We start from the raw sequence: 13,148 nt of genomic DNA, 5'->3' as shown, positions 1-13,148 counted from the left end.
TGCAGACTGTAGCTGTTTCAACAGGCGTTCATGCTGGTTAATTGTTGGATGATTTCTATGTTGTAGCCATGATGCCAGGGGAATCAAGGGGGTGTGATAAGCACTGGACAGGATCCAGGACTGATTAATTAGAACAAGGTGAGAATTGTGAATGAATGATAGTCTTTATAACTCCGCAGCTCTGCGGGATGCATCTCCTTAGTTTCTATGACACCATTTGCTCATCCTGTTTGCGAAAATAAGATTTTAAAAAAAGGACACGGAAAACAGAAGAAATCTTTAGACCAACAGTTGGCGATGACGGTGTCGGAGATGATCTCAACAAGAACCCTGCCCTCCTTCAGTAAGGAGCAGATGGCTGAAGCAGATGATCTGTTGAACGGCACTCCTGGTGTGGGTTGTGATGTGAGTGCTTCGAAATAACTGGTCGCCCGCTCGTTCGCCGATAGTTTGGTATTTCTAACTTGCCGAGCACTTGGCCTCTGACTGATTGCTTTAACAGTTGTAATTAAAGTTAAAGCCACCCAGTGAGCTTAGAGATTATATGAGGTTAGGAGTCATTCGTCGAGAGGCATGAAACTGAATGAAACTTGGGAGTGTTGGAGTGTCAGATCAAATTAACATGACTCACATGAAACGGCATGAGTCAGCCATGGTGAGTTTTAACAAATTTATTGGGAAGAAGATGAGGAGGAGGAGGGATATGAGAGGCGAACGGATTGTTTTCTTGCAAAACAGGCAACTGTTCTCATGTACATTAACATCTGGCTATTTTTGCAATTTTGCTCACTTTAGCATAACCTGTCTGTGTATATGTTCCTCAAAGTTGTGTCTTCATTCTAATGTTCCATCAGACATGGCAGATAGACATGATGCCATTGTTTACAATGTCCTGGGAGTGGCTTAATGAATCCTACATTGCTGTCTTCCCCTTATAGTTTAACATCTTCTTCCCGAGGCTTTTCTGTGCAAGTGTTACAGACTGCCAACTGTTTGGACTCGGGTCAACAGGGAGCCCGAGCTGCATGAATTATGCATGGTGTCTGCTCTCAGGCATACTGCCCTGTCTGTGCTGCCACTGCACATGCAGCGCCAAAGACGGAGGCCGAGTTACAGAGATTATAGAGAACTGTGAAGGATAAGACAGATACACAGGAAGGGAGGAAAAGATAACACCAAGCAGAGAGAGAGGTACAATATGCATGACAGGAGAAGAAGACAAGATATTTAAAGGGTTGTTAGATTGTGAAAAATATTTCTTATACATGACATCTAGGATGCAGTGAATTATTTTAATACTCTGTCATTTGAATATATGTTTAAGATACATCCCAAGACAAATTTTTGTCCTTAGTTGTAGGAGATATTTATTTTGCAACATGGTCCCCTCCTGCATTAGTTAGTCTTAACGGTCATGAACAAGCAGCAGCATCTGGGGCTGAGAAATGAAGCCAATGTGTGTCAAAAACTGCAGTTTACCCCATGGCCTCTAGGGGCTAGATCCAAAAGTCAGTCAATCCCTATAGACCTCCAATTTTAAAATGTTTATACAGTATTTACAGCAGAAATAAACATGTTTACAGCCAAGTAAAATCAGTCTAGGGACCAGTATATAAAGAAATTCTTATTATGCTGGCATGAGTGACAGGCAGGTGCTGACTCACTCACAGTGCAAGCCACGCTCCAGCTCATTGTTTGATTATGACTTGAAGCGTACAATGATGCTGCCAACATGGCGACAGTCAGAGCTTTAGAAACATATGGGTGATTTGATGGGCACGTTGTCTGTATTTATATACACAAAAATATATCAGGAGGGAGGTTAACAAACACAAGAAGTGATGTGATGTAAGGAATGTACTGAAGGTGAATCACACGGCATAGATTTCTTTGGTAAACAAATATATCAGGATCTCAGGAATCAAAGTGCAGTGAAAAACGTTTTCTCAGTGTCAATGTCAAACACTGCTTGATGACAGAAATGGTATCTTTTGTCTGTTGCCAAGGCTTTGAACTTTGCTGTGTGGTGTGATGGCCAGGCAGACACACTGATGCACACGTTCATTTGGGAGTCCACTGTGGTACTGGTTCTTCAGCACGGTCATTGTTGAGAACGCAGATTGTAGGTTGAGCCAAACGCTGTCTGAATGAGCAATGCAATGAATGCAGCAAAACCTGGAACATGCCATTTCATGTTATTTAGGCTCCTACCAGTGAACCGCAAACCGAAAGTGAGAGCAGAGGAAGAGGTCTGCCAAATCAGGTGACTGCTCAGGTGCTGGTGGACTTTAGGTCCACGTTCCTGGATGGCAGCCATCACCACTGTGGAGACTGGAGAGTCGTTCTGGTTAGATGAGCATGCCTCTTCTCAGCATCCCACGCTTAATCTTTGATTTTCTTCATGTAGATCTCAATATACAGAGCACCTGTGCTGCTGGGTCATTGCATTGCAGCAATTGGAGACCAGTACTTGAGAATATTTTAACTGTTGGTGAACTAATCTCTCAGGATCTGCCTCATAAATGGCTCTTGGCGTAGTCTGCTTCTCATCAGGCTCAAGGTGTTTCAGCATCCTTTAAACGTAATCATTTGGTGATTATTGTGGATGATTGCATGAATATTTTGCTCGGACATTGTTTACTGCTAGTGATTGGCCTTCCAGGATGGGAGTCATTTCTTTCTCTGCCATGTTTAAACCAGCCACCAACTTCTTAGGATCCTGTGAAGATTTCAATATTTTCTCAGTTTTTTATCATTTAAGGTTATTTATGCCTTTCCATTTTGCCAATCGGCATCACAACACTTCTGCATGCTTCCTGTTTGTTATTGTCATAGATCCGGGACATATTCCTCAGAGATTTTGCTCCATATTGACATTATGACATTAGAGAATTGTCAGCTGCACTATTTGGACTATGATTTGCTGACTGTGGCCATTTTGAGTGCGTGTTTGTAACTTGGTGTGTTATCCTGCTGAAAGTAGTCATCAGTAGATGTTACACTGCACTCATAAAGTGATGGATGTAATCAGCAACAATACTCAGGCTGGCTGTGGCCAGTTGCTACTAAAGGGCCCAAAGTGTGCCAAGAAAATCTCCCCCACACCCTTACAGCAGCAGCAGGATGGATCATGCCTCCATGAAAAATGCTGAATTCCATCTGAATGTGGCAGCAGAAATAAAGGCTCATCAGACCAGGCTCAGTTTATCCAATCCTCTATTGTCCAATGCTTGTGAACCTGTGTGAATTGTACCATTTGCTGTTCAGAAGTGGCACGTGGTGTGCTCTTTTGTCTGCTTCAAGACTGTTGTGCATTCAGAGATGCTCTTCTGCAGACCTTGTTTGGACCCAGTGCTTACACTCTGGTTGTTCTCTAACCTCTGGTGTCAACAAGGCATGTTGGCCCAGAAAAAAAGTCCCTCACTGATGTGTTTTTTCTTTTTCCTTTTCCCCCAGACCATTCTCTGTACACTACAAATGGTTGTGTGTGAAAATCCCAGTGGATTAGGAGCTACTGAAACACTCAGACCAACAACCATGCTAGCTCACCTCAGTCACCTCCCAGTTCTAATGCTTACTTTGAACTTCGGCTTGGCTCCATAGATGATACCAAGTTTTGAAGTATTTTTTGCATCTATGTCCCAGAACTAATCCATTTTCATTGCTTAACTAAATGTTTTTAGCACTTTTGATGTCTGGTGTCTGTCTCAAGGTGGGAAGAAAGATATCACATTCACTGAGCTGCTGACTTTATTAGATGCTCCTAAAATTCTCTTTCACAAAGGGAACAATTGACTTCTTGCCAGGTCTATCTGCATGGCTAGATTCCACTAGAGATAAGAGGAAATGGTGATCAGAGTGAGCTGACCTTTTAAGACTGATGGGAAAAGGAGACAGGAAATAAGATGAAGAGGACAGGCCAAAGAAGTCGTAATAATGGAGGGCACCCAACAGAGATGTAAGATTAGTGAGGGAGATGTAGTATGGGGGGGGGGAGAGATAGGTAGAGAGTAGTGCGTAGAATGTAGCACAGGGAGTGCCGGGCAGATTGGCCATCTGGACCTCAGAGCTGACAGCTTGACATGCTCCAAATGCCGCAAAACATGGAGCAAATTCACCGACCGCTCCCCCCTCCCCCCTTTGAGATACGAAACACATTACACAGGAAACGTAATTAGAGGGCCAACGGGGCCCACGGTGAGCGTCACCATGAACAGACCAACCGAACATAGATCAATGCCCTGCTCTCTAAATTAATGAGGCTAATGTCGATGTGACAGCCTCGTCACCAGAGATCCACGGGGAGTCGGACAAATTCCAGCAGGCGTGAGCCGAGATGCTGGAGCTTATTAAATTACAGCCAAGAAAACGCTCACTCGCACACACAACAAATGATTAATGAATATTTTAATTTGACCAATTCATATTGCTCACCAATATTTTCATTATAAAACATACTGTTGAAAGTGAACAAAGAATACAGCGGCTTACTAAATATCAACAAATTCAAGGAGGGGGGAAGGGGAAAAGCAGAAATTTACAAAATTATCATTTTCCAGTGTAGAAAGAGTATGTTTAAAGGTTCAAAACAAACAATCCACAAACTCGGTGTGTCTCCAAGTATAATTAAGAACTCAAAACGGAACACAAGCACACGCAGAACCGCACACAGCAACACCTGCAAGTCTCTGTGAGGGGAGAGACGGAGAGGCAGGCTGGGTATCCTTAGGAGAGTGAAGCCTGTGTAAAGCAGTGCTCCCAAGTTTTCTTTCAGACATCTTCCTAATGAAGACTGTCCTTGCAACATCTGTTGTTCACAAAGACATACACATTACACACGTAAGGAGGGGGGGGGGGGGGGGGGAAGCACTGTAGGATGTGAGGGGAGGTCTTTTTTCTTGTTTTTGTGTTTTGTTCTTATATTTTGTGTTTTTTTTTTCCTTTTGTGGATTTTGTTTGAGAACAAATTAAGATCTGTGTGTGACCTGTGTTTGGGAGAGCTAAGAGCAATCACTGGTATTTGGTGTTGGCAGAAACACATATTTATAAAGTACATTAACATTAACAACATTTCAGAAAATTACATTTTACCCATAAGAGGAGCTTCTTCTTCTTCTTTTTGTTTTTCTCTCCATTTGCTTCTGATTGCCCTTCCTGTCCTCCAAATCAAACTAGATAGGTTTGATTGCAATTAGAAACAACTTTGAAAAAAAAAGTGAGAAAACAAACGAATAACTTCACCAAAAGAGTCATTGTCTGAAGGGGGGATAACTTGCTTAATTCTGCCATTTTTTTCCCTCACGGTATTCCTCATTTTATGCTCCATCGTGAGGCACATTTACACCATCATAGCCTTTATTGTTATTAGTCTTTCTCTAAAAATATGATAGGATGAAGAATCAAAATATGCATTTTTAAATTATACACAGCTGTGTTAGCAGAGCAGTCGGAGCTACTTTTTCAGTGCATTTTCTTTTCTTTTTTTTTTTTAAAGCCTCTTGATTTTTGTACAATATCTCGTCGTCCTCACGGAGACAACAAGCCGTTATAGTCTATACAATAACGCTCCCATGGCAGTTAGAACCATCATGTAGTCCCCATGAGTCTCCTTCTCCTCCAAGGCTCTGCTGGCTAACTGCACGTCCATGTCGGTGTTGTGATGAAGCACGATGGAATGCAGACCCCCCCCCCAAAAAAGATTATAAAATCTTAAGAAAAGAAAATCTCTTCCACGTCTCGGTCCGTGTTTGTTAGTTTTTATTTCACCCTCGAGTGACTGGATCTCTGCATAAAGTCTTTCTCCGTTGTTCTCACCATCCTCAGTGGTTCCACGTGAGGGTTAGTGAATGGTAGGCACATCTCCCAGCCAGGCACCGGGTAGGGGGCGTGGACACGTATACTCATTCTGCAAAAGAACAGAAAGACAATGAAGTTAGAGCCATTTAACAGCTGGTCTGCGCCACTTACGGAGGTGGTGGTTACAATGTAAAGTTAATTACAGTGCCCAGTGATTTGATAAGAGTACAATGGGGCTGTGACAGTGCCAGCAAAGCAAATTAGGGTAAGCAATTAAGCAGATGATGAAATCCCATGGGTTTAGATAGCTTAGAAAGGCTGAGGTGGAGTCACTCTTTTTCAGTGTCTCACAGAGATGAAGTGCTTTTTTTGTATAGAGGTTAATTAAGGAATAATCAAATAACCATGGTCACTTGAAATATTGTTACCACTTTTCTCCTGCATTGTTAGCTACAATTGAGATTTCAATCATCCCTGGAGTAAGGCATTGATTTGCATCTAAACAATAGCTGGAGAGGTGTGAGCTGCACCCTCAAACATCACTATTTAATTTTGAATAATGCAATAGAAAGTATTTTTGCTTTTGAAGCTATTTAATCCCCCATATGGCTTGCAATTTGCACTGAGATTGATTTAAAACTAAGACATCAGATTTTTGTTTTCTTTCCAGTCAGCGGAAAAATAAAATAAAATCAGCAACTGTAACCACAATGCATTTTGTTCGCTCCATTTCCAGATACACAGTCACAGTCAAAAATAGTTTAACAGGAACGCAGCTTCTCTTAATGCATCTTCAGTATGTCTGTGGTGGCAGGAGGTCCATGCACAACAACATTCAACTCATTTTTAACAACTTTGCAAAAAATCTGGTCTCTGTCATCTTTTTTTTTTTTTCTTTTTTTAAACTGCTTATGTAGTGTATTTGTTTTTGGAGCATCTTAAATGGTGCCCATATGGATGTATTGCCATATTCACAGGGGAGCTGGAGCTTATCCCAGTTATGAATGGGCAACACAAGGTTACCAGTCTATCACAAGGTTAACACAAAGACAAACAACCACTCAGTCCCAATTAACCTTACATGCACATCTTTGAGTATGTGGGAGCTGAGACACCTGGACAGAACGACCACTGTCTACATATCTACATACCTGCTGCTATCTTGTGTCTAGAGTAAACGGTGTATGTCATGTGTTGTTCCCAATGAGGAAAGTTTGGCGTCTTAACCCTTTCAACCCCACAGCCCCCAACAATAAAAGCCATGAAACACTGCACTAACCATGTAAAAAATAATCCCATTGCATATCAAATTAAACAGAATAAACATAAAATTAATTTTATGTGTAGGCTATATCAGTTCTGTGGCCAGATGCCAAAACATGCCTTTGTAACCATACAGAGTAAACATGAACATATCATTTGTGGGTCTAAGTGTGTTACTGTGTGTGTACTGTGTTGTGCAGTTTTGTTAACTCGTTTAAAAAAAAAAAAAAAAAAAAAAAGTCCCAGTTGAGATGTTGAGTCGTGTCCTTCTTAGACATTGAAGGTCGCACTAACAATTGTTAAACAGCTCTGGTCCTGTTGCCTAGCAACCTTCACATGATATTTCAAAGTTTTCTCTTTGGCTGCTAAAGTTCAGTTTGTGAAAGCTCTCATATTCCCTTGAAAAAAAAAGAATCTAACTATCATCAGTGTGCAATGAATCCTGGGATATGCCGGACAGCATCTTTTATCGGCAGACAGCAGAGGCTTCAAAATGGAACAGCCTTGTTGCGCCGCGGTGATGTGACATGTCTACAAATGCATGCTTGGAAGGATGCAGCCTGTGAATTGGGACACTGCTAAGTACAGCAAAACATCAGAGATCTTCCTTTTTGGGAAATCAAAATCTAATTTAGGAATGTTAGTTCAGATAATGTGTGCTGCCTCTGTCCCACTGCAAACAACAGGCCTCCTGTATTTTGTTTGATATTGCTGAGTTATTTATTTGGTTATTTGGCATTTTCTTCTGCTCTAAAAGCTGTACCAATTTTAAGCTTTTATGTTCCCATAAAGCTACTATAGCTGACTCGGAGATAAAACTGGTGACACATATTTAATGACTACACGCTCATCTCAAAAATATGATTATCAGGCATTTTCATACTGAAAAACAACCACCTTTGCAAACCAACCTTTGCAACCTTTGTAAGTCAGTCGCTTGTGAAACTAAAACAAATACAAGAAATGTCCTTAATATACACACAGGCATGATGGATAGCAACACTCACTTTAAACAATAAAGGAAATAGCTATGTAAAACAAAACAGGAGTATAACCTCAATCTACAAATCATAACAAATAAGCACATTGGTGAAAATACAAACTCTCATCTATACAATGATATATATATATATATATATATATATAATTACAAAGCTTTTCAAAGGCCCACCATCAGTGGATGCAACAGATTACAAAGGCCATACTCTGAAACGCATGGCAGCGGTACCAAAATGGCCACTCTGAATTGTGACCCCAAACCATGTGATCAATAATAACCTATAGGAATAAGCCCCTTTCAAAATAAAATACCTTCCTTCGACATATTAGTAGGAAGCGCTGCAGTGTATCGTTACATAGTGTAATGTTTTGCATTAAATATATAGCCAGTGTTATGTATGCTCCTATGCTGTATCTCATGCATTTCATTTCATTAGTGGTCACTACATTGGACAGACATTAAAAAGCCATTTGCTACTGTTGTTAATTAACAAGATAAGATAAAACGTTATTAAGCCCCTAGAAAACCAAGATGGCCACCCATCAGAACAACACATGCATAGTTATCTAGAATATCTATATCTAGATAGCTGAAAGAACTATGGTGGTGTCATGTAATAATTAAGGAGTAAAATAATGTTTATATTGGCAGGAGATTTAATTGTAAAATACTTCAGGCAAAAAGAAGAAAAAAAATCCTGACTGAGAAAAGGGATAATATGATAAACATACGACCTAAACAGTCTGTTACATGGTTCACTCGAAATAGTCAATTAGAAAACATGGCAAGTGAATAATTTGGACCTTTAAATGTCAGCGCTTTCCCACGGGTCAAGTCAAGCTTGTTGTGAGATGTTGTTGCAAATTAGTAAGACATTTTGACATTTCGCACTCATTCAAGAGCCACCCTTTGAACTGAAAGAGGCTCACTCAGCCCTCCTTTCCAAATGTGCCTCTGAGCATGTGCGCACCGAAACCCTCAGTTTTACAACTTAACCTTTAAAGAAGACTATTTGGCTACAGGTGATGCTCACATATCCCTAATAACACAGATCCTCTTGAGTTTTGCCATGCTAAGCACTTCCTAAAGCCTTCAGAACCCACTCAGAATTATCCTAGCTTCTCCTTTCTTTTTGCTGCTCAAGCTGAAGATCGTTGTCAATGTGAAGGCGGATCTCTGTAACGTAGGGCTCAGATGCCCTGAGCCGAACTTTGATTTAAACGTTATCACACGGGGGCTGACAAGTCTTCACTCAACACTTTATCTACCTCTCAGGGTGGATGGGATTGAAGTGAATGCAGCTGCACAAATTGTCATACCTTAGACAATTTCAACAAAACAGAAACAACTCGCTGCCGAGTGCAAAGCAAGCACTGAGTCACAGAAGTGCACAATGCTCTTGAAAACAGACGAAAATCATCCTATCAGGAGGTGAAAGCAGCCAGTCTTTTCTGCCGCTGCGCTCCGATCAATACTGCAAACACAATTTAGCACAGTGTTGATGAAGATTCTCAGTCATCCAGGTCATTTTTATTCAGAACTGAATAAGATGCTGCCTGGAGGAGCAGCTGAACTGTCGTCAAGAAAACTACAGTCCTGTTGCCTCAGTTCAACCCCTTTGGATTTAGGACATTGTAACCAGTAATGGAGCATGTGGACTGTGTTTGTTAGCCGTATGTGTAAGGTGGTTGAACTTGAAATATTGACCCCATTAATACATGTACACGTTGTATTATGATATAATATTGTGTTAAAAGGAATCCCATACCCATTATGTGAAATGGGTCACACAATTTCATCCGTTTCATGCACACTGATGCTTCTTTTTTACTTTTATGTTTTTCAAACCAAACAAATTGCATTTTACATAGTTATTTTCTCAAGTCTTAGTTAACTCTTAAATCTTTGTAAATATTAACAACTCCACAGTGGGGTAAACCCACTCAGAATAGCATTCCATATCTGACAGCCTGACAGCCATGTCCTCAGTGGCTGCTAACATTTAAAGCAGAGAGGCTGAGCTCTCCAGTATGGTCTTATTTATACTTGACTTTTTTTTATTTTTTTTTTTTTTGGCCAACTTCGTCCTCATCAACTCTCTCTAGTAAGTGTAGGAATGGTCTGACAAACTGCAATATACAGTACACATACAAATAATGGTTTGTGAATGGGAGTGGATGGGAGAAATTACATGTTGTGCAGTTATTTCTTGACATAATACTGTATGACCATATAGCAATCCAGCAATTGCACGTCATTTAATTTCTCCTATGTAAAACAAAGTTCAGTTTAATTTGTTTAGCAAAAGCCTATCTCTGTCAACATCCCAAATGCATGACTTGTTGCTATAGTAGCTTGCAGAAAAGAGCTTTACATAAACCCTTAATGCCTAGCCTTAACCGGTGGTGTTTATGTCAAATCCTGCAGCGACTGAACAGAACCTGACAGCAGGTGAAAACAAAGTAGCCCCCACCATCCCCAGTCAACACACGCTTTTGTGCCTGTATCGGCCTCATGATTGGATAATGACGGGCAATGTATTCCATTAACATTTTATTGTGTACTATATTTTATTGTAATGTTGTTGCACATTGTCTTTCATTCCATGACTTTCTTCTGAGGGCTGCAGAGTGTTCAGAATGGGAAGGCCCTGAGAGCACGAGGCACGCCCAGTGAATGCATCATTCTTGCTATTGCCGAGGGTTTTGCTTGGATTTCTTTGAACGCAACACAATGCAACATTAGACCTTGTATGCTTTCACTATTTTGTGTTGAATTAAGAGAAAAAGCGAAACAGGGCTAGACTACTAGGTATTTGAAAATGATTCCGGTCACAGCTATTGCATTAAAATTCAATAGCCGCTTCATCACACATCTTGCTGAGTGGCAGCAGGAGTGCATTGCTTATAGAAACGGCGGTCACAGACTGACTATTGTGTGGCTCATTATGCTTTATTTGATGGTAAAAGCTCCCAGTTTTCATGAACCAATCAAATTAACTCCATCTTGCCTTTCTGTATTTCTGTCATAATAATGGTTATTTCAGCACAGCTCACATTCTTTGCTTCACTGGCACAGACATCTGAGCTGTTATTTGCAAAACTCATTATGCTCCTTCAACATGATTTCTTCAATTGCTTGGGCGAGTGAGCACTATTGTGTTAACATGATTCAGCTCACACCTCTTCAAACACTCGCATCGCAAACAGACATTAGTGTGTGTTTGTCATGGCACAGTAAAAAATAAAACCTTTTTATATACAGGATAGATAATTGTGTCACAAACAATCACATTGAGAAAGTAATTGGACATTTTTTCAATAGCAAAGATATATATATATATATATATATATATATATATATATATATATATATATATATATATATATATATATATATATATATATATATATATATATATATATATATATATACACACACACACAACAGCTGTAAGGAGGTTCAATCGTCGGTCAGTTTTTTCGTGACATTTTCAGGAAAAATTCTCCATTGTTGATTCTCTGGTGCTGTTTACCACGAACAACTGTGGCCTTTCAAAATAGAGCAGTGAATCTAAAAGAGCAATTGTCCTCCACCTGCCTGTGAAAGTCTCTGAAAGGACTCATGCTCTATCTATGAAAGCACCAGATAAGTAGAGGAGTTTATTCCTCTCTAATAGCTTCCTCAGCTTAAGCCAGAGTGGGAGTTCTGAAAAAGCTGGCAAAGGCCGGGATAAACTTGCCAAACTCTTTATAGTCAAGGTTCTTTTCTACCCGCAGTGCAAAATATGTGTTAGTGGTATAGCTGTTCATGGAAAAAACAGAAAAAAACAGATTCTTTTGGCTGGCTTTGAGCAACGTCTGTTGACATTTGTTGGGTCTGGTGTAGTGGCTTTTGTTTGTGTGCCCCTAAACGGGACATGCATGTGATCTCATGGGATGCTAACGTCTGCAGTGGCTTTCACTGAGTGGCAAAATGCTGGTTGAGTGGCAGTGTTATATTAAAAACCATGGGCCAATTCCAAAAAATATTGGGATGCTGTTTAAAACGTAATTTAAAAACATGGTTTGCAAATCTCACAAACCCATATTTTATTTCCAATAGAACACAAACAACACATCAGTCCTGGGCCTTTGTTGTTGTCAGATTTCTCACCTCCAGGTTTGACCTTTGGCCTTGTCCCTTGTGCACAGACACTTCTCCTGATTCTCTGAATCTCTTGATGATATAATGTACTGTAGATGGTGGGATGTTTAAAGTTTTGTAATTTTATGATGGAGGAACATTTTTCTGAAATTGTTCCATAATTTATAGACACAGGTTGTCATGCAGTTTGTCTCTGCCAATTAACCCATTTATTTGTCAAATGCTCCTCCATTTATTTATTTATTTATTTACTTGCACTGATTCATTTCCAGCCTTTTGTTACTGTTCCAACTTTTTTAAGATGTGCTGCCATCAAACTGAAAATCATCTCATATTTCCAATGAGATGGTCAAAGGTCTCAGTTTCAACATCTGATATGTTCTTTATGTTCTGTTGGGAATACAATATGGGTTTGTGAGGCTTGCAGATCATTACATTCTGTTTTTGTTTTACACAGCGTCCCAAATGTTTTGGAATTTGAGTTATATTTAACAGAAATATGAAACAAACACATCTCTTGTACAATGATAAAAATTAATATTTATTACTAGTAACATTGTATTTCTTGATCCCCCACACCCTGACTATGTGCCACATTTATTTAGTTTCGAGGCTTTTGTAACCTTCAGACTTTGCCTCCCACAAGGACTCAACTGACGAAAAGTTGCAGACAGTTCGTCCATTGTTACATACAACCTGTGGTTAACAGACAGGGTCACTTGTACTCTCTTTGGTCTTGCTTAGGCCTAAAACTATTTCCATAGTTTGGGTCCTGCCTTCCATGTCAACAGCTTATTTAACCCAAAATGCCTGGAATAGCAAGGTTGCTGCAAAACCACTTCTACTCATGTACTAGGGCTTCGTTTGCATTTTGTGTATTGTGAGAATATTATTTTCCTCAGCTGTTTGCTGTATCAGCATACAGTGTGAACAAACGTCCCCT

At 40.1% G+C, this 13,148-nt stretch overlaps 1 protein-coding gene across 1 annotated transcript in view; it reads right to left on the bottom strand.

Annotated features, from left to right (window-relative positions):
- Positions 1-5,839: 5,839 nt before the first annotated feature.
- Positions 5,840-13,148, bottom strand: part of lrrtm4l1 (leucine rich repeat transmembrane neuronal 4 like 1) — a 47,971-nt gene continuing 40,662 nt past the window's right edge. The window contains exon 4 of the mRNA XM_028418492.1: positions 5,840-5,905. Within this exon, the coding sequence (XP_028274293.1) occupies positions 5,840-5,905 (66 nt within the window). The remainder of the gene's footprint in view (positions 5,906-13,148) is intronic.

This window comes from Parambassis ranga, chromosome 12 (assembly GCF_900634625.1).
Source record: "Parambassis ranga chromosome 12, fParRan2.1, whole genome shotgun sequence".
In the NCBI taxonomy this organism is placed as follows: Eukaryota; Metazoa; Chordata; class Actinopteri; family Ambassidae; genus Parambassis; species Parambassis ranga.
This window is presented reverse-complemented; position numbering and strand designations above follow the sequence as displayed.